General features: G+C 41.6%; 1 protein-coding gene across 2 annotated transcripts in view; it reads right to left on the reverse strand.

Moving 5' to 3' along the window:
• Window positions 1-5954: 5954 nt before the first annotated feature.
• PI4KA (phosphatidylinositol 4-kinase alpha) overlaps window positions 5955-22229 on the reverse strand; it is a 64410-nt gene continuing 48135 nt past the window's right edge. For both annotated transcript variants that reach the window (XM_030024105.2, XM_030024104.2), the window contains exons 38-55: window positions 22010-22089; window positions 21679-21872; window positions 20846-20936; window positions 19878-20045; window positions 19264-19317; window positions 17884-18004; window positions 17451-17580; window positions 15240-15310; window positions 14310-14382; window positions 14120-14190; window positions 13417-13526; window positions 12702-12806; window positions 12113-12238; window positions 11675-11795; window positions 10840-10999; window positions 9514-9603; window positions 8572-8655; window positions 5955-6657 (exon numbers count right to left, since the gene is read on the reverse strand). In XM_030024105.2, coding sequence (XP_029879965.1) covers window positions 6606-6657; window positions 8572-8655; window positions 9514-9603; window positions 10840-10999; window positions 11675-11795; window positions 12113-12238; window positions 12702-12806; window positions 13417-13526; window positions 14120-14190; window positions 14310-14382; window positions 15240-15310; window positions 17451-17580; window positions 17884-18004; window positions 19264-19317; window positions 19878-20045; window positions 20846-20936; window positions 21679-21872; window positions 22010-22089 — 1901 coding nt within the window. In that variant the 3' untranslated portion in view covers window positions 5955-6605. The remainder of the gene's footprint in view (window positions 6658-8571; window positions 8656-9513; window positions 9604-10839; window positions 11000-11674; window positions 11796-12112; window positions 12239-12701; window positions 12807-13416; window positions 13527-14119; window positions 14191-14309; window positions 14383-15239; window positions 15311-17450; window positions 17581-17883; window positions 18005-19263; window positions 19318-19877; window positions 20046-20845; window positions 20937-21678; window positions 21873-22009; window positions 22090-22229) is intronic.

The following is a 22229-nucleotide window of genomic DNA, read 5'->3' on the forward strand; positions in this document are numbered from 1 at the left end:
AAAATATAACTCACCAAGTGTTGCACTGGGGAAGAGAACTACATGATAGCAATATATGATTTTATCTCTCATCTTTTTGTTTTCCAGAGGCATATTCCTCTCTGCGAGGTATCACTCCTATACCTCTACAAGGATGAAATTCCATGATTCGCCCCATCTTATGTCAGGATCAACGTTACTACCCCACATGTTCACTCCTAATCAATACACGCAGCTGGGACTACCTCTTAGATTTGCTACAATTCAGAATTTTTTTTTGCCTCCCACAGCAAAACACAGTTTGTTTTGCCAGACTTGTCACTGCAAAGCTGAGACAACTTGCTTAAGAACAGCCAAAGACACATTCCTAGCTCTGTATCTGTTGCCAATGAGGGGGTTTTAATTCCCAAAGGTGTGTGTCGGGTGTCAGGGTATGCAACACAGTCTTTGTGTGGGCACTTACACCCACATTCCCAACAATCACTCCCAATTCCCTTCCCCTTTCGGCAGCCGTGCCTCCCTTGGGAAGAGATACCTGAATGCAGTCAGGTAGGTAACTTCTCCCTTCAGCAAACTGCCAGCCCTTGTTGCCTGCCTGCATGATTACTGTGATTGCTTATCTATGTCACTGTGTCATCCTCCCTGTTCTGCTCTCCCCAGGCAGGCAGCAGAGCCACGCATAACGTTCATAAACCTTAACACAAGCATGTTCGCAGTTTCTTGCTGCTACAGTAAGCACTGAGGCTAACCATGGCCGTGTTGACCCTGGAGAGGGACACGTTAGAATAACAAGACTCACAGCAACACTAACACTGCTATTAGGCAACTGATACTGTACCAGAAATAAACACAAAGGCATCGCCTGGAACTACAAAGCTCTAGTAATAGGGCTGCTGCAGCTGAAACGGCCCATCAGAAGAACAATCGTTTTGGGGAGGTTGTGCTATTTACTAAGCCAGCTGATGCCAGGACTGAGTGTTATCAGAGCTCATCTGCTTTTGCCAGCTAAGTAGCTTATCTAATGAATACACTATGTCACCTTACAAATCTTGCTTCTTCAGGATTATAACTCCTGTGACCTCCCAAATGCAGAATCCTTACAAAAGCAGATGAGGCACAAAAAAACCTCAAACCAACCAACCTACCACTGACATTCCGCAGGGAACAGCCTGGGGTAGGCATCCTTTGCACCAGGACAAGAAACTGCAGCAGCACCTCCAAACATTTCAAGGTGTTTTCAGTAACAAGGTTCTGTCAGAGGGCCTTTACCTAGAAATAACTCCTGTGCACGCTGTCTTTGAGTGTGCCACATGCTGCCCAGCAGATTTTAGTCCTTGTTAGGTGGGACGAGCAAAAATGCCATGTCTTAACACCAAACAGCACAGGCACAATATTTTTCATGGGGTCAAACAATTACTAATCATGCTTTTAAGCTGTATCTACATTCAGGACAAATTCTTTTGTTTACTGCTCTTTTTTTTTTTTTTTTTTTGACAGCATTCATGTGGAAGCAAGGGGAAAGGATGGACATATTTATGGTGAAAAGGAAAAAAAAGTCTAATCTAAACTGTTCTGTTGGCCACAATCCCTTCCCCCCTCTTCGGCATTTTCCAGAGGACTCTAGCTCCTCTTCCCGTTTGCTCATTTCATTGGCTCCTCCACGGAGTTGCCATTCTCTGCCCATATCAACCCTGATGCTATGCAGCATGTGCTGGGTGTCCGCAGGGGGTACCACGACCCTGCGCACCAGCCAGAACATCACACAGGCACATTGCGCTAATGGAGGTGGATTGCTGCGCTTCAGTCTCTAACACACATAATGAGATTAGCATTTGAATAGTGCTGATCAAGTTACCAGTAGCACTGAACCCTGGGTCCATCAGATGCAAATGAATCACCATAAATTTTGCTCCCTTCTTAAGGGCTCTTTATATGCACGGCCAACACAGAAAGAACTGCAGTGGGTATAGCCAAGGAAGACTGTCTCTCACCATGACCTAGAATTTCTGAGAGTGGAGAAACCATAGGTGCATCTTTCCTTAGATAAAACTTTTTTTTTTAATAAAAAAGAGCATTTCCCCCCCCCCTCTTTTCGATGTCTCTTCTCTGCCAGGGGTGTGGAGGCAATCAGGACATATTCTGGCGTAAGGTTCGGGGACAAAAACTTTCAGAATACCGTTGTGTAGGTCTTAATTCTATCTATCTGTTCTTAATTACCTGAGCGACTTCTGAAAGTCCTGCCAGCCTCCTTGCGTAAAGGACGTATCTTTCCCTGTTGGGAGGATGAAGGTGAAATAAGTCTATGCTGTCTCCAACTGCATTGATTCAGTATGTCCAAAGTGCTTGCAATATTCTGGAACATCTTAGTATTTTCATCTCCTCAGTCTCCCTGGAGAAAGATACAGAACATGTCCCATTTAGGAAGAATCATCTTTACATTTAATCATACAAGGCAGTACCCTAAAGTGCCTAATCCCCTCTGTATCTCAATGGATGCTCAATTATAGGGGAGTTTTCTCCCACCTCTGTGCTGTGGGCAGGAACCCTGAGAGGAGGGGAACCAGGCACAGTCAACTTGTGAAATCTGCAGATGTCAGCAGGTGAGCTTTGGCACACAGCATCACCAGAAACCACAGTGAGAAAAGAAGTTGCAAGAGCTCATCATTCCTACCTAACATGGAGTTTTAACACATTCGCAACATTTCTGCAAGCTTCATAGCAGAAGAAACAATACAACTAAGATATCTCAAATGCAGTCATACAGTTTTTAAGAGCATACTGCAAACCAGCTTGCTCTTGCGACAACTCCAGTTGACCTCTACACGCATTTGGCTCCAGCTGCTTTCATTTCTCTGGACAAACTTGACAGAAGAAACTAAGACCATGTCAGCTCTCCAGCCAGCACGACTGAAGTATGTAAAATAAGTGAGCACTATGAAGAACGCTCAAACTCATTCACTTCCCGATACAAAACCCTGGACAACTTTAATTGCACTCTAGCAAATTCTACACAACCTATGCTAGAACACACAGAAATTGCTACGTGGGTTGAGATTTGCGACTGGGAATGACTTTCTGAAGTCCAGCACTAGCAGAGCTCCATTTATTATTCCTAATATTATTATTCACCCGCTGATAGTCACTTCTAGCCACAGATATTTCTAACAATATTACTACAAGCATTTGTTAGGAAGTTTACACCTAATAGCGTTCATTTATCCTGTACTCATTCAAGAGAGTAACTTCGGATGCCATCTCCATTTATGCTAGCTCTTAATTGATCTTCTCATCATAATGCTGCTTGAGACACTCATTTGGGTTTTCATTTCACACGGTACATTTATTTTGAGGTGCAGGAAAAGAAAGGAAAATACATGCACATAAGCATTAACTTGAATTAGCAAAATATTAGAACTCCTCACCACCTCCCCCGAGAAGCAGCCTTCACATCTCAACACTCCACCCGCTCCCTGTTACAGGAAAGGTGTGAGGAAGTATAACACATTTGTAGTGTCAATCAGCTCCTTTTCCTATGGAGCCTGGATAGGTAAAACTAGCCGCAGGCACAGAGCACAAAAAGCACTCCATGTCCCAGTTGCTTGTATAATAAAACTGAATTAAATCAGTAATTAAAGCAGTTCTTGCACACCACTCCCTAGTGAACCTCAAAATGTTTTTAGAAAGCCAGTGGCACCTCCCCATTTTACTAATGAAAAAAGGGGCTCAGAGCCCACCTTGCTGTGAGCCACCCACCACACAGGCAACAGGCAGCGGCACAAGACCCATTTTGACACCTGTGGCAAAAGCCTGAGCCATTTTTGAATGCAACAGGCAGGCTGCAGCCCTGGGAAAAGGGCTGGGAAAGGGACAGGCCCTTCATGACACCACGCACAAAGACCCCACCTCACAGGCAGAGCCAAAGCACGCTGCCCTTGCTGCCCTCTCTCCTGCCCCGGCCTCCCTGAGCTGTAAGCACAGCAGCGCATCACCCTGCCACCATCTCAGCCCCTTTCTCTGGCAGGGACCTCCTTAGCCAGCCTGGCTTTGGGCTGGCTGCCCCCCTAAGCGGCTCCAGCTGCCCTGGGCCAAGAGCACACGCTGGGAGGTCCCTCAGCAAAGCAGAAACTCACCCTGGGAGATTTACGTGCTGGCTCAAAGGTACTCAAAAGGGCACGCTACCAAGGGGAAGACGTGGGCGCAGCCACATCATCGGCCCTGCAGGGCAGGCGCCCACCCATCCCCTCACACACAGCCTACCCTGCTCCCTGCAAGGCTCGGCCTGCCGCCACGGCCCAGCTCCCAGGTAAACCCAGGAGCGAGGCCAAGGCAACTACAGCCCAGCGCCCTTCCCTCTTGGAGGCCCGGTCCCTTGTGTGAACAACCACCTGCTCATGGAGGCTGGGCGCTCCTCACGACACCCTCACCCCTCAGGGACAGGGCCCCCTCACGACACAGCCCTGCCTCAGGGCTGAACCCGCCTCAGACACCTCCGCACCTCAGCGTTGAGGCCCCTCGGGGGGAAGCTTCTCCTCAGAGCTGGACCCTGCTTCAGCACTGCCTCGCCTCAGGGCTGCGCTTTCCTCAGCGTGGAGCCCATCAGGGCGCAGCTTCTCCTCAGCCTTGAGCCCCCCCTCAGGGCATGGCTTCTCCTCAGCGTGGAGCCCCCCTCAGGGCACGGCTTCTCCTCAGCCTTGAGCCCCCCTCAGGGCGCGGCTTCTCCTCAGCGTGGAGCCCCTCAGGGCACGGCTTCTCCTCAGCCTTGAGCCCCCCCTCAGGGCACGGCTTCTCCTCAGCCTTGAGCCCCCCCTCAGGGCACAGCTTCTCCTCAGTCTGGAGCCCCCCTCAGGGCACGGCTTCTCCTTAGCCTTGAGCCCCCCTCAGGGCACAGCTTCTCCTCAGTCTGGAGCCCCCCTCAGGGCACGGCTTCTCCTTAGCCTTGAGCCCCCCCTCAGGGCACAGCTTCTCCTCAGTCTGGAGCCCCCCTCAGGGCACGGCTTCTCCTCAGCCTTGAGCCCCCCCTCAGGGCACAGCTTCTCCTCAGTCTGGAGCCCCCCTCAGGGCACGGCTTCTCCTCAGCCTTGAGCCCCCCTCAGGGCACGGCTTCTCCTCAGTCTGGAGCCCCCCTCAGGGCACGGCTTCTCCTCAGTCTGGAGCCCCCCTCAGGGCACGGCTTCTCCTCAGCCTTGAGCCCCCCTCAGGGCACGGCTTCTCCTCAGTCTGGAGCCCCCCTCAGGGCACGGCTTCTCCTCAGTCTGGAGCCCCCCTCAGGGCATGGCTTCTCCTTAGCCTTGAGCCCCCCCTCAGGGCACAGCTTCTCCTTAGCCTTGAGCCCCCCTCAGGGCACGGCTTCTCCTCAGTCTGGAGCCCCCCTCAGGGCACGGCTTCTCCTCAGCCTTGAGCCCCCCCTCAGGGCGTGGCTTCTCCTCAGCCTTGAGCCCCCCCTCAGGGCACGGCTTCTCCTCAGTGTGGAGCCCCCCTCAGGGCACAGGCCCCCTCAGGTGCTGCCCATCACCTCGTCAGCCACAGCTGACCCCGAGGGCCCCTTTCCCCCTCCCACTGCCCCAGGTCCTGGCAGCCCCTGCCCAGAGCAGGCGTGGACTGGACATCCAGTGAAAAAAAAAACAAAAATCCCCTGAAGATGGGACCAAGTTTTCAAGAGCACATTCCAGAATGACAAGCACGTATAAACGGAAGGAAGAGCCCAAAGACGCATGGCCCAGCTCAGGGTAGGGCTCCTTTGTAAGCAGCACAGCGGGACCTTTGCCTTGGTCCGACATTTCAGCTTCTTGGTCCATGAGTTGTGCACAAAACATTTATGAATAAAAAATGTCATTTAAAATGGACACGAAGCTGAAGAAGAAATCTGATTTCTCCATTAGAAAGAGGTCACAATATAATGAACGCTACACCCATGTGGAGAACGATGCTGTGTATAAACTAAAACTCAGTGCATGGCAAAAGAGTTGGAACAGACACAAAGTCTAAGGTCTTTTATTACGTTTCATAGATTAAATATATCTTCAGTAGAGTCTCTTTTTTAAAACACACAAAAGGAAAAAATACATTCTTCATGTACATAGGAAATACTGACCACGTAGCAGGGACCATGTACAGTGCAAAGTATGAACACAGCTACACAGACATCACCACCTTGGATGATTATCAGGCTTTTTCTACAGTAAAATTAGAACAAGTTAACATTTTTGCTTCCACAGAGAAATCCATACCCTTCCCTTCCATGGCATTTTGTGGGATTGTGCAGGAAAGGGATTTTTTTACTTTTTAAACGTATTATAAAATCCTTGCATTGCATGAAAAATTACCAAACTCCACAAGCTTTACCTCTTTCATACACATTCATAATCGTAGTACAATTTTTACTGTGATTGCAGCCCAACTCCAAAAATCCAGGGAAAAACAGAAATATATATAACCTGGTCAAGAGAAAGGAATGAATCAGACTGATTGTTGCAATGTCCAGGAAACATGTAACCACATGTACACACACATACACAAAAGATGGAAGATAGCGAGGTGCGATTGAGCATCTCCTATTTATTACAAGTTTGGAGTGAGGGCATGGGGTTGCACGTTTCACTTCAGCAGTGAATCTCTTCTAGTGTCTCTCAGTATGGGATGTCATTTTGGTAGTACTGGATCATGTCATATGTCCTACTCCTACAGAAGAAAAGCAAAGCCAGAGGTAAGTTTAAAAAAACACTGCACTCATTGACACAGAAACAAACATCAAGATCCCACAGAAACAAAACACGGGTGAAGCAAATCAGCTGCTAATCAAAACTAGCCCTAAATGCTTTGAAGGCATTGTGAAGGCCCAGTTACTGTTATGAACAGCACAAAACATCCTGCTCTTGTTTAAACTAGGTAAAAAAAGTACTTCCATGCTTCTCAGTGTGGCAACACCAACAGCAGCTTGGATCCTGTGTTTGGATAAGACAGAAGCACCTCACATTGCATTGGCAGTATGTTTTAGGAGAAGCAAATGCACAATGAACAAAGCAAGATCATCAGGGCTGCGTGGAGACAGGATTATGTGGAAATAAAAGTAATCTTAATTAAGGAGAATGCTAATAATGAAAATAAAAGTGCAGGGGAAATAACAACATTAATAGCAGCATCTCTGATGAGTGACTGATCAAACAAATCTAAGCCTTGTTACAGATAACTCAATTATCCATGGGCAGAGCTTATTCAGGTCACAGACTAACCATGCCACAGGTACAGAAGCTTAAGCTTGCCAGAACTAAGCTGGCTCTGGGCATTCACACAGCAGTGTGACTGCCTTCATAACCCCCAATATAAATCTAAGATTCTGAGCAGATGCACCAGCAGGCACTAGAAAATCCAATTCAGTTCTAGCAGGACTACATCTGAGCCAGTGAACCTTACTGGTCTTAAGCTGACTCCATATGGAACTACACAAGAGTTTGTATTAGACTTTCCAATATATCCCACAAAGTCTTTATCATCTGGGATAATAATAAAACATGCACTTAAGATGTTTAAGTATTAAATTCATTTGACTTAAAGTATTAAATGTAATAAAATTATGTTTTTACATGTCATTTCCTTTCAAAAGTTTTGCACAAGATACCAAACTATTTGTATACTTGAACGGAAAAAACCTACAGTTGATTGGCTAGCTGGTGATTAAGTTGACTTTTAAATTGCTAATTATCTGATAGAACTGATTATTCCATTCAGTGTACTGAATAGTAGATGACAAATAAACATGGCCCAGCTACAAAGACATTCAGAAACCACACTGCCAGTGTCCTCTAGTTGAGGCATTTTCCCTAGCCAGTATTATATAATAACTAACATATGGTCTAGCAAAATGATTAATGTGTTAATGTAGTATCAAGTCATCAAGAAAAAATTAGTAGAAAGATTAGAACGCATTTCTAGAGAAGAGTCAAATACACTTTTGCACAGAATAGCAGCTTTGAATTTCAGGAGGATATTCAGGCAACTTGATGCCTACAAGCAATCATAAAAAGATTTTGGAAAGTCACTGTAGTCCTGTTTCACTTCCATGCTTACTCAGACCAATGGACAATGCATACTGTTTTTTAAGAAACCTTCTCCTTACAAAAGGGAACAAGCTTCAAGATCAATCCCTCTTCATTCTGACCATAAGGCATGCTATTCCTGTTGCCATTCAATACCATTGTTTACTATTTATCCCTTTATTTGTAGAGGTGACCCTACCCTATATAAAAGGGGGTATCACAACTAGACATACAACCCTAATAATACAGTTGGCCATGCTCTAACATAGGAGCCAAAATGCTTAACTTTGGGGCCAAAAATTCACTCCCAACAGAAAACCTTCTATTCTTCAGACTAGCCAGCCTTGCCATTTGACCAGCCTGGGCTTAAGCCTTCCTTCCAAGTGTAAAAGGGAGGAGATGCAGCATATTCAGAAGCAAAGCTGCTATCCTGCATTATCTAAATATCAACACTCGAAAATGTTTGGTATCTGACTGATAAAACTCTACTTTTTAGCTCTGCTCAAAGCTTGATGACCTTTCTTTAGCCATAGGGAGAAGACATGCAGAGATGCCAAACCTGTTGCTGAGGAAACAATTCTGGATGATCTTGATGATGAAAGTTGCAGCCTCCCGTTCAGTCATGTTGGGGCTGAACCTGTGTCTATACGCAGAAAATCACAAAAAAGCAAGAGTAAAATTAGTGAGCAAGAGTAAAATTTCCTTTGAGCATGATACAAATGTGTCTTTGCACAAGCTTAGCCAGGTGGTGATTTCACTTGCTGCAAGTACCTACTTCTTGTGAGACTACCTCGTACAAATTATGTAATGTTTTAATAAGCACTTGCCGTTAGCGGAGACAGAGGCTGTGAACTTTTCATCAGTCTAGTGGTAATTCTAGGAACAGCAGATCCCTCTTCCTAGGTAGCTGCTGCTTTTAAAATATCTTTGTACCTAATAGTGCCCTTGAGCTGCAGCCCGTCATACTTTATGAATCTGGGCTTATCTTTAGGAAATTGTAGGAAGTTATATGCAGGAAGTGCTGAGCTAACTCTGCTCACTCTGGAGGCATAAGCCTGAAGGCCTGTTTAAAGTGTCACATTAGAATTTGTATTTGCCTAAGCTGCTGGATGTTACAACATAGATCCATTCAGTACTGCATTATCTGTAGAACAAATTTTAAGATGCTGTTCTTCAGAGTCCAACACCATTTCAGAGGACGTCAGACCCTGCAACACATTACCTCTCAACTAAAGCAGATGTTTCCTTTACAGTCTATTTTGCTAGTCCTACAAACTTCAAGATAATGCACATACTTGCACTTGAACTTAATTCTATGAAAAGACCTCTGGAATTCCTACTTTCTGAGATATTCTATAAACAAAAGTCACCATTTTTACAATGTTAAGGCATTTAAGATATTTGAGTAGCATGACACCTATACTCACTGCATAAGTTGTGGCAATATACATTCTGTGAAGAACATATGAACATTTTCCAGTTCATACATATGCTGACTTACTTCAACAGCTTGATTGTCTGCCCTCGGAAACAGGGCAGCCCTGTATCCAACATTAACGTAACCAGTGAGACGACAGCATCCATGTAAGGCCTAGAGAAAAACAGGACAAAAAGGTTACAGCACTCAAGCTTCTGCAGCCTTAGTAGGGCAAGCTGAGAAGTTCAACAAGCTGGATCACACCTTTTTCTGTAATTAAATTAACACATACAATCCTCTTATATTTGCTGGTGGACCTACACCGTTGCTTGCAATCTGTCACTTTAAATTTCATTCCTTGATGTTGGACTACCAGATACTCAGAATGCTGCACGATGAACAATCTCAAGGAGGATTACACAAAGCAATGCTTTAGTAAACAACATTGCTTTGGCATCAGAAAGGTGAATCAGTACAAAAGGCTAAAACCAGCAATACCACAGTAACAGATTATCTTCTAATTCCTAATTATGTAATTCTTTGCTACATCAGCCCAGCTTCCCTTCTCCTTCCTCTCCTCCTACTCAGAACATTTATTACCTACCAAGCTATTACTCTACTACTTGGGTGACATTTTTGCCCTGACACAAAACTTTCTCCAGACTGCTCCCCCTCAAGGAACCAAATTGATATTGACTCCAAGACAGCCCCTTCTGGGGCCACTAGCTGAAGAAACTTTGATTCTGTAAGGTACTATCAATAATACTTCATACTCGTGATAAAATGAGCTTTTATCTAGACTCTAATGTACTGTCCTCCTCCCACCCACATGCAACATCATCTTGATAGATTTATTAGTGCTCCTGCATGTTAAAGCAAACCCTGTTTGCTTGGTATGGAGCAAGTTAACGTTGCAAATCTTTACTGTGACTGGCTGGCAATCACAGCTGAAGAGCTGAGCCGCCAAAACCCCTGCATATTTTACAACAGAAAATGGTAGCACTTTTTCACATCTCCTACCTAATTAACTCTAGCTGAAATGGTCATTAATGTGATTGTCCTATTTGGGAAAACAAAGAAAGATTTTGATTCTCCTGTAGTTTCTTACTGCAAAGTTTTAACAGCATACTAAACCGTGTGAGGAAATGTGTGTAACTTTAATAAATGTGTGTCATTTATAAATTGAATATAATATATAAAATTTTCAAATATAATATAAGAACAGAAAAAACCCACAAAGTTAGGCTGTAAAATTGCAGGACTATTAAATTGTTTCAAAGTTTGCAAGATGTACTAGGACAGTCTGACAGGCTCAGACCCCCTACAGACAAATATTTATTATTATTTATCTTCTCATCTGGTTTTAGACAGGCAAGCACTTCCACTTTTGAGCAGTTAAGAACACCTTACCTGACTGCCAGATAGCCTCTGACACACATCTCCATAAACCATTTGAATGGAGTTGCCTCCATTTTTCCTCCCATTATCATCACCATCTCATCAGTCAGCTTAATGTCAGGCTCCCAGCCCAGATTTCCACCAGGTGAGCTTTCAAACATGAATCCAAAATCTGTGCACAAAAGATAACCCACCTCATAAACTTTGTTGGTTAACTGTGCAGTGTCAAAGCTGACAGAAGAAAGGAGAGGTGGACTTCACATATTAGTACCTACTTTTTCTACCAACATTTCAACTCCAACTGGAAAAAAGCTTTGGTGACGTGTAAGAACACCAACAAAAGAATCATCACAATGACATTAAACTAGATGTAAGAATGATGACATCAAATAAACTCCTTGCTGAAACGTCTGCAGTTCCAGAAAAGCAAAGCTAAAGCAGAAGTTACAGCCTCACACAATTATGTGTTTACTTGTTGGATTTAATTCATACCCATACAGTGATGAAAGGAACCCAAAGATACATTTATATATTTATACATATATACGCACACATATATGTGTGTATGCATGCATAAGTACATACACATGCATAATCCATACATATATGCGTATACACTTCCCTGAAGTTGGTAGAACTTTGCAAAGCTAAATTTACACAGAAGCAGCCAAAACAAATATACATACAATACTGAACAGGCATGAAAAAATCCCATGTATATTTACAAACTATGTAATCAGTATATAGATTGATCTCAAAAGGGAAATGGCTTATTGTCTTCTATGAGCAATATTTTACAGCAGAAAGAAAAGGTAACTACTGAAATTCAAATGTGGACATGACTGACCAATATGAATGATGTGTCCCTTTTTGTCCAGCATGATGTTGCCATTATGCCTGTCTTTAATCTGGAGCAGAAACAGGAGAAGACTATATGCAGCCATACTGCGGATGAAATTATAGCGAGCCTGTACAAACAAGAAGTTAAAACAAATCAGAACATAGAAAATTTAATAGCTCTCCATCCCAGGAGCAGATACAGCTGAACAAAGTATTTTTCTTTTTTCCATTCATGATTAGTTTGAAGCAATGTCCAATGATATTCTCCATACATCTACAGCTCAATAACTTCTTTAGCTAACTCACTCATAGTTAAAAATAGATTATCAGCATCAGAAACCAGATACAGCATTATGGTAGTCATTATCCAATTATTTGTCATTATTCTTATAGCTAGAATATTTCTCAGTTGAGATTTTGCTGTGCTTGCCAACTGGTATTTTACCTTCTGGAATGCAAGGGTAGACTCATCTCCATATTGCCTTGTAAAGTAATCATACATCCCAAAGTCTGTCTGCCTGCCCAGCTGGTCACGGGATGTGCAGTCAGGAATGCATTCAATAACACCGCACTGAAGGGAAAGAAGAGAAACAGGTCTGTGAAGCACGCTCCCAACATATATTTTGTTCGTGGCTCTTGGCAGTCATACAGGTCCCCAGGGAAACATGGGGAAGCCTATGGATCACTGAATACAGAATTTCTAGTTTATTCATAAAAAAAGCATATCCAGTTTTTTAGGATTTCCATGCAACCTAAGACAAGCTCTGTGACTTTCCACTGACTTGCACAATGTAGTCCCAAAAATCAAACAACAAACATGAATAACCACAAGCAGCAAAATTTCAGAGCCAAAAGCTTTAGAAATGCAGGAAGCAGGAGAGGAAAGACTCTTTTTGTCGCTGGTACTCCAAATATTTGGCGTAAGTGATGTGGGCAGTATTTCCTTCCAGCGTGGAATTTTTATGTGGGCTGGAAGAGAGACTTTTTAAATTAGGAACTATTTTCTACAGCAGTACAGTTAATTGCCCACTTACCCCAGGAGCTGTGGCCACCACTCTGTATGGAAACACAAAAAGATCCAGGCCTACCAGCTGAAATATGTTCTTGAAGAGATCGATGATTTGTAAAGCTAACATGTCCTGTTATACAAGAAAAAAATTGCACAAGCATTACAGGGGTTATGGATCATAAGTTAGATTACAAAAATGCTCTGAAGAACTCTGAAGTGAACATTAAGTTACCCCAGCAGGTCTGCAGATGTGTGCTTGTGCATGCACTGTGGCTCTGGGGGAAATCAACAAGGGAAAAGATAAATGCTGTTTAAGTGGGTAGCAAGCAACACTGAAGATTTAACTGCTGACCTAAGAACAACAAACTTTTCCATCACTCTTTGATAAGAGGGCTACTACTAACTCCAAGGGTAATAGCTAGCATTCCCTCTTAATTAAAACCAATCAAGCTTCAATGTACAAGATACCACCTTGGAAACTACTGCTATGTTACCAACAGTTCAATCGAAAAATAAACGCTGAAAAAGAACTTTAAGTCATGGTAAACTGTCTTGAAATAATGGCCTTTGTTTCCAAACCAGAATTTCTCTAGTGGTACAACACAGCTCTCTCCCTCAGTCCCTAACTAGTGGAGATTCTCAAAATTCCTAAGAAAAATATTTCTATACTAAAATTATTTTCTTCTTATATATTATCACCTACAAATCTTCTATAACTGCAAAGCCCGATAGCTTTGTACCTGTCTGCAGTCATCGCCCACTTTAAAGATAGCTGCCTGCCAACAGATTTTCTTACTGTCCACCCCTTCTTCTGCGCTTTCATCTATGGAATCAGAACGACAACGCAGACCTGCAAGAAGATTACAAAGCAAAACCCAGACACAGACTTTAATTAGTAACTTTCTATCATGTCAAGCCCTCTGCACTCAAACCCACATTTCACTGCAGGCAGGTGCACTACAGATATTTCTGCCTTGCAAGGCGAATACCGTAAGATAGTTCCCTTTGTCTACTGGAACTGGAACATATCAAAAGAGTGCTCGTGGTTTACCTGATAAATGCCTGAATTGCATTGAGCTACAGCCTCTCTCAAAATTTATTATGAGAAAAAACTGCCAAAACCTGGAGTTTGCTACAGTCTAAAAAACACAGAAAGGCTATCAATTTATATGTCAGTCTAAAGTCACTGTTAAAATTTCTTCAAGATACCTATGTGGCTTGCTTCCTGGGACTTAAAAAAAATTGCAAAAAAATGGATGTAAGTTTTCAGAATTTTCTTCTCTCTTCCTTTGAGACAGTTTCATTTCTGAGCAGAACCATTGCAGATAAAGTTCAACATAGAAGTAATTTTACACAGCAGTATAGGTCACTAAAAGCAGGCAATTTTAAAGGAATTGCTGACTCTTAATTAGTAGTGTCAGTGATTAAGATGCAGTTACTAACCTTCTTTTTCAAGCTCACTAACTCCACATCGTTTCACTTTAAATTTGGCCAGGTAGGGTGCTTTTGCTGCACTAAATTGTAATAAAAACAAAGATGATGATGAGTGAAAGTTAGCTAAACAAGAATTTCTAGAAAAATACCTAAATATAATGAATTAACTTAATGGGAGAACATAACAAGAGCATGGTACCTCTGCATAGGAGTTCCTGATTTGTAATCAATGTCCAGAACAATAGCTTCAGGATTGCTGGGCAAGTAACAGCCTGCAAAATGGAGCGGACAGCTGAGAACAAATCCACTGGCTAGTGCGACAATGCAACTTGGAGAATAACTGATGTTAGTGTCTATAACTTTAGCACATCTAAAACTGGAGATTACAGTCTGTGAGCTATGAAGGACGCAGTAAGTATCCTTTACATTAGTGAGTGATTGCCAGAAACTAAAAGAATACAGTTTTGAACTAATACCGCAGAATCTGCACCACAGAAACGTACAGACAGGACTTCTCTTACAATAGTCCCTAATAAGATGTGGCAGCATGTCCCAGTGCGCTAGCGAGGGCCCTTAGCAACCAACACATGGTAGGAGAATTGAGACCTGTTAGACAGAAATCAGTAAAAGCTTTCCAAACTCCATTTTAAAGAGAAGATTCAGATTGGGAAAACATATGTTCAAGATTTGAAAGGACCCTCAGACAATGACATTTCAAGGGAATGCCTGATGGGAGAAAAAGGAGAACCAAAGGAACTGGACACACTTCATTCTTGAGATAACATAACTTCTCAAAAGTGCCTCATATTTTTAGAAAAGAAGGTGGTCCAAAGAAAAAGAGCTTATTTATCTTCCCTCTTCAGACATACATTTCTACTTTTATCCATGATGTGCGTTATCTGACTTGCTCTTGGGCAAGTTTTTATGCACCATATAGAAATAACTGGGTGGGTAAAAATATTTGAATTGTTTCAAGACAGGAACAATCCAACTGTAACAGAAGAACAGCCACCAGCACCAAAACTGAGAGATGCCACTTGTGGAGATTCCAAGATTTGCTTGCAGAAAATACAGTATTCATGTTGAATGCAAAAAGCCCACTATATTAGGTGATTAAATCACATCTTACCAGGCTGCACTTTCACCTCAGATAGAGCACTCAAACAAGCTTTTTTTCTTTCATCTCCCTTAGGGAATGGCCTAGAAAGATGAATGATATTTTATTTATCCGCATACTATATATTACTCTATGCGCTAGCCTCAAATTTGTTTCGAACTTACACAAACTTCACTAAAAATATTTCTTCCTGTAATGACAAAGATCACTTACTTCACCACTTCTAGAGAACTTAGAGGCTCAATACCTAACCAGAACATTTTCTATCTTAATGAAGGTTATAGTCTTTGCTTTGTAGATTTAACATTGATTTGACATACAGGTTGTTGACAAACCCAAACAGCGTAAGAGATGTGAATGAAATATATGAAGGCTCCTCCTTATACAGAAATTTGAGCAAAATTATACCTTTGTAAGCACTGCAGTTGTTATACCAATATAATTTTCCCTTGTGGAACTTATTCTAGAATAAGAACATTGTTAACTGCAAAAGGACAAGCCAGCAAAATGCCTATGCAATTACATGCCTAATTTGTTCACATACTTAGCATGACTGCAGGTGTCAACTGGATAATTGCTAACACGGTTAACGATTAGTACGTACAATTACCTATTTTGCACAGGCACTTGTGTTAGCCATCTATTGAAGTCAGTCACACAATTGCATGCTCACCTGGTGTAGCAGGATGCAACTGAAAGGTATTACTTATGCTCTAGTTTTAAGCAGTACAGCAGATTACTGAAGCAGCAACATAACACTTAAGATAATGAAATCATCACAGATGATACATTTATTCCTTTATGCCATCTACAAAACAAACAGCATCTCCTCTATGTTGTCTTAACATTGGAGATGCACAAAAAACAGATTCATTTTAAGGCTGGTGTGCAAAATGCAATGCTTGCAAAGCACAATTATTATCAGTTGCTTAATTATGACTTCATACTAACAAACAGTGGATTGATTTCATTCTAAATAAAGATATTCAGATCCTAACCCTGCCTTTTAACTCATCCTACTGGGCAAAAACATCTTAACATACATGTAGAAGTCACCTAATATTTGACTGTTTCTGTGATTTAAGTGTCCTTTAGCCTGATGCCCTTACACTGGTAGTTTGTAAAGCTTCGTTTTAGAGGAGGTATGTTCCAGGACTACATTTTATATGACGTTCAAATACTTTCATATACCAGAGAATATTTTAAAAATATTCAATGAAACCACACTTACAGACTTAGAGCTTGTGCGCTGAGCTGCTGCCATCCACTGGCAAGCTTTATAAAAGTTAAATTACTGCAGTCTTTACAGTCAACAGTGAGAATCTCTCTATGAGCAGAACTTCCAGTTTTAAGAGATCAACAATCCAATGTTTATGACATTAAATCTTTCTCCCTAACCACAATTTAGAAATGAAGGACAAAGACTTATATATGCAAAAAGAACAATCATATTTGTATTACACTGCACAATGAAATCTCTTCCAGAAGAAGAAAATAAAATTTAATGGAGTTCTAGCAGAAGGCAAACCATTTACCTATCCTTGTGGTTTTTTGGGTTTGTGGTGGTTTTTCTGTTTTGTTTTGTTTGTTTTTAAACTCCACACAAAATGCTGATAACAAGTTATAATATGCAAAATTGACAGTCAATCTGGTAGACCTAAACAGAGAAGTGCTGTTTTTCCTGCCTGAATCACGGTCTGCTTACTGCTCAGGAGAACACTGGCAGCATATCCAAAAAGCCAAATTAATGATGCAGGTGACAACTAGACTGAGGGGATTTCAACTAGGACAAGCGCACCGATTGCTTTACCAATTCCATTCCTATATCAGTGCACTTTTCTATGGAACGTCATTCCACTATCACCAACCACAATGTATTTGATAAAATCAGATTAAAAACTAAACTTCAAGTTTAGAATCATCTGCTTCCAAAGTAAAAAGTTACAGCTGTTTCAGAAGGACTGCTAGCTCAAAGCACAAGCACTGAGATCAGGGCAGATACGAATTATCCCTAAAAGTCAAACTAAAATGAGCCTTTGCATCCTACTACAACTCTTACATTTAAGAAAAAAATTCATTTCTTATCATATAAATAATTAATTCTTTTTTCCTGAAAACACTATCTCAATACCCCTAAAAGTGACTCGGCCTCTTAATCAGGACACTGCTAATTAGCAGAACAGCGAGCCCGCAAAAAGCACAATTCTGAAGTACGGCACTTACTTGATAATGGCTGAAACGTTGGTGATTTTATTAAAGAAATCAAATTCCCGTTGGTAGAACTCCTTGGCTGGACCAGATAATGAGCCAGTTATCTCCTCTACGAGCTGCTCTAGAAGTTCCCCAATGTCAGCTGCACGTGAAAAAGGAAGTATTTGTGTCAGCAGCTTATTTCAGAAAGTCAAATGATAAGGGTGATAGAAACAGCCACCTTCAGATGGTATTCAAAACAAGGTACTGATGCAAACATTGCCGCATCTCTTTTAATGCATTCTGTCAGGTAGAACACTTCTACAGAATGGGCCCTACCTCTACAAATGAAAGAGAAGTTCCTAGCTAAAAGGATTCCTCCTGCCAAGAGAGAAGCAGGAAAGAGATTTAGTCTGAACTGAGACAAGGAAAGGAGTCAAGCTAGATTATATTTTAAAGCACTCACGATCTTTTTGGTGTCCTTCCTCATCCAGGTAGATATTAGTTTTCATGTTCCAGATGAATTGGTGAGCCAAGAGCTGGGATTTGGCAGCTGCCCACAGGATGTATTCTCTAACGTAACCCATCTGCAACCATATCCAGTCCAGTAAGGATCAAAGATCATTACAACTCTAGCAGACTCGATACTACTGCTTCTAACAGCTATTATTCAAACTCAAAAATATTTAATGGATGGAAAGAAGACCTCTGCAATCTCATTCACATCGCTAAAAAGACCTTTGAAGAATGACAGTGTATTTTAACAGGAAGTGAACTGACTAAACTGTTTTCAGCTTTATTACTGACCTATTCCGTTATTCTAATCAACCTTCTTCCCAATTCTGTGCCATCTTCTATCTGTTTTATTTGGATTTCAAATCTCTTTGAACTTATGGCATCTCCCAGTATGTGTACAAGGCACAGTGCAATAGAGACATTGGTCTTGCTTGGCATCACTAAATGCTCCTGTAATACCAGAAATCTAGACCAGAAATCAGTGTCATATGGACTGCACATTTTGGTGGCAAGAACTGCACATGCTGTCACAGTTCCACAGAAATTCTAGAAAGTAAGAACAAACCTACAAAAGAAGTTGAAGTGTACAAGGGAATCCTACTCATTCCAGAAGCTGCATTCCCTTTCCTCTACTTGCAGCTGCTTCTGTAGTCTGTCGATATTTCTACATTTGACTTATATTAACAGACAAGATGTCTGACGTTCATGCTCTGCATGGCAGAGGATACTTAAATCTATGCAAAGTTCTCAAAGAATAAATACAGTCACCTACACTACTGGCTGGGGATGTCTTCACCTGAAAATAATACACTGACCAGAGTTCACATACCTTGTGGGCAGGTAACAATGACCTCACACTAATGAACTCTGAACTTGGTCGTCAAGCTTTACTTCCGGCTTCTGCAAGATGAAGCTAAAATGCGATTTCATACACATGATGGAGCACAAGACATCCCTAGATGTCTTCTCTGATTAACTCCACAGCAAAATGATTAAGGATAGTGATTTAATTTCATTACTCTTGTCTCATGCAGACCTTCAAAAGCTTTATTCAGACAGAGTCCTCATCTGGGGTTTCCCATAATAAAATCTCTTTCCTGACAGATGAGCTATACAGCCTCTGGTTTCACAAGTTTACCTGTTCATAAAAGAGGTGAATCTAAAGCCAGCCAGCCTCTAGAGACAATAATTTTTCTTCTATGTATTAGAGATATAGGACAATAACAAGCAACATTAGTTTAAGCTTAAATTTTGTCTGATTTGCAGTTTTAAGTCTAAAAGCTGCTTTAAAAATCTGTTTTGTTCATATGCAGCTGTTTCATATCCTCACCTTGTCATACCGAAGTGCCTGCACAATCTGTGGAATGTAGAATAAAATGGCATCCTGAAAGAGAAAAGATGGCAGGTTTTTTATTGTTATTGTTTTAGTAGTTGGAAGGGAAGACAGGTCACATGCACAAAGAAAAACTCTCTTTAGTTAGGTGATGAGCAAAATACCACTGCCTCTGTATTTTAAACTATATATATGCCACCTCCTCAAATCAAAGTATTTTTCTATCCACTTACTCCCTTCAGAAATATCATTAATAATCATGTATTTTACAATCCTAATACAAGTCTGACAAGTGTTAAAAATCCAGCCTTCTGCTGCTTTAGAAGAAACACCTTTCCACTGAGAAAAGATTTGAAAGGAACAATTTGAGAAGAGCAGCCTGAAGAATTCAGCTTAGTGTGATTTATGACAAAAATGTTGCAAGTACATGAGCCAGTATTATGTGGGACAATCAACTTTAAATTTTCACCCCGATATATTCACATTCTGCAATGTGGTGTGCCCACTTAGCATACACGTCTCTCCACGGTACTAAAATAAAGCCTGTGGCCACAATGACTAAGGCCATAACTTTACTGGGGGAGTTGAGGCTCTCTTGAAATTCATCTTACCGGAGGAAAAGATCGCAGGACTTTAACCCCATACTGAGCTGTTAGAGGATGAGGTGGATACATGCTTGAAAAATAGGAAAGGCCAGTTGGTGGATCTGTTGGTGCCCAGCACAGAACGTGGCTGAGCTCAGGTGCATCAGCATCAATTGTATGCCAGGTAACCAGGTACTGAAAAAGCAGGTCAGACACATTAGGAGTTTATAGCACCCAGTAATGTCTGGGTAATACGTATCAGACAGTAATCTAATCAGTATCTAGCTTCCTATAGCAGGGGAAGTGAAACATGCTACATTTTTTTTTACAAAACCACAGCTATTTTATCTAAAGCATTTTTTTTCCATGGAAATCTAACTATTGGAATCGCCTCACCTCCCAGATCACCAGATGAAGTTAGTGAAGTCAAGTTACTAAAAGCACAATACAGGAGTTCTAGCATAGGGAGAAAGAAGAAGGATGAGCCCTTTTGAGTCAAAGAAGGTTCAGTTTTCCTGTCATCTATTTTACAGGTGATGTACAGAATGCAGCTCTGACAAGACTGTCCCTCACATGACTAGAGTGCTTCACTGCAGATCAGCCTGAGTCTCCTCCATTTTAAGAGGCTTGGCCTCTTGACACACAGAACAGGTTAAGCTTGAAATAATTTCAGCAGCACTCACCAGTGGTCTTTTTACATATTAAGCAAAAGGAACAGAAATGGTAGCTGTGCTGCAAGTGATGAGTTTTGAGACATTTTGTGTATGGCGAGAATATACCCAAGAGCAAGATGTACCATTAGCTAACTAGCCACCTACTCATGACTGTGATTCTTGCCTCAGCACCCTATTTCCACAGCTGTTCTGTCATTCTCTCCTACAGAGCTACGGTTAGCACTAGAACATACACTGTGTTAAATAAAGACTGTATTTTCCAATATATCTGGATGAACAGACATACTGGGGCCCTGTAACGGTATAAATATTCACAAGTACCTTTATTGCTTCAGGAACATCACTAACAGCTCCTGGGTCCAACCGAACCAGACGGGTCACTTCTGTTCCAATAGCTTCAGTGTTCTTAAATCTAAGTATAACCAGGAATTCAATAACATTGTTAGAAAATTTTGACAGCCTTTTCTATTTAAGTGAAGACAAGGACAGCAAAAGGCAGAAAAATATATGCTTAATAAACAAATAGTCCAACCATGAAATAATGCACACTGAGGGACCAATATGCTGTCAAAAGAGGATTCATGAACAACTGGTCCTTATCCAATGCTTTTGTATAAACCACTAGTATGTTAGCCCACTATCGGATTCTTGGCTGAAATATACTGTTTGGGATTCTACAGAAACCAGCGTGCAGAACTCTACTTGGCAAAAACTATCACTGTTGTAAGGGGGAAAGAATTTCCTCTCCCTTCCGGAGCCAACTATGCTAATTCTCCTGTAATTCTTATTAAAGTGCAAGCCAATATATAGCTAGAACACTTCATTCAAAGATACTTTAAGCACTGTTTAAATGCTATGCCTGCTAAAGGGTTAAATGCTATTAAAAACCAAACATGTTTTTTTCTGAACAAAACATATCTAAGTGTTAGCAAAGAATGGGTGGCAGGAAAGGAAGCTGGACTCCACTAGAGCCTGAGCCAAATGAGTCTATTAAGTAATCTAGCTCTTTTCATTTCAAAGGTCTCAACCAGCTGTGAAAGTATGCAAGGGGTCTGTAAACAGGAACAAGTGCCATCAGTACTTACAGTGTAAGTACTTGCTCAGCTTCTAAGGCAGCAGGAATTACATCAGTTCTTTTTTTTGAAGTATCTCACCTGGTGGGCAGCTGTACAGCAAGATGAGGAGAAATGCTCCAAGCCAGATTTACATTATCCTTCCATTGCTTCTCACTAAGACTGATATACTTAGACCTCCAGTTTGCTACACTGCTCTCTCCGGTTTGATCCAACTCTAGCTCAGGGGAAGACAGTGGGTTGTACCATGTGATTAAGCGTTCAATCTCAGTAGCCTGAGGGAAACAGAAAAAAAATAATGTGCTTTCTGGAAGAAGAATCACTCCCAACTTCATACTTTAGTGTATGCATCCTGCAACAACAACAGGGTCTTAGAAATTCATGCAGTTTCCCCATTCTTCTGATGACCCACCAGCAATGAGAGTAGTAATGTTCTTCGTTTCATGTAGTACTTGTGTAGCTGCGTACCTCTGTTAGTCTTCTTAGACATTCCTTGAGAAAAGGATAAAAAGTTTTCAGTGGCTTTTGTTCAGTATGTTAAATGGTGCTTTCAAACTGTCTACATCTGGCAACATGAACACTTAAGAACTGAATAACCATAGGACACTTGTAAATTTAGATCAGAGTGACTT

Source organism: Aquila chrysaetos, chromosome 9 (genome assembly GCF_900496995.4).
Source record: "Aquila chrysaetos chrysaetos chromosome 9, bAquChr1.4, whole genome shotgun sequence".
Taxonomy (NCBI): domain Eukaryota; kingdom Metazoa; phylum Chordata; class Aves; order Accipitriformes; family Accipitridae; genus Aquila; species Aquila chrysaetos.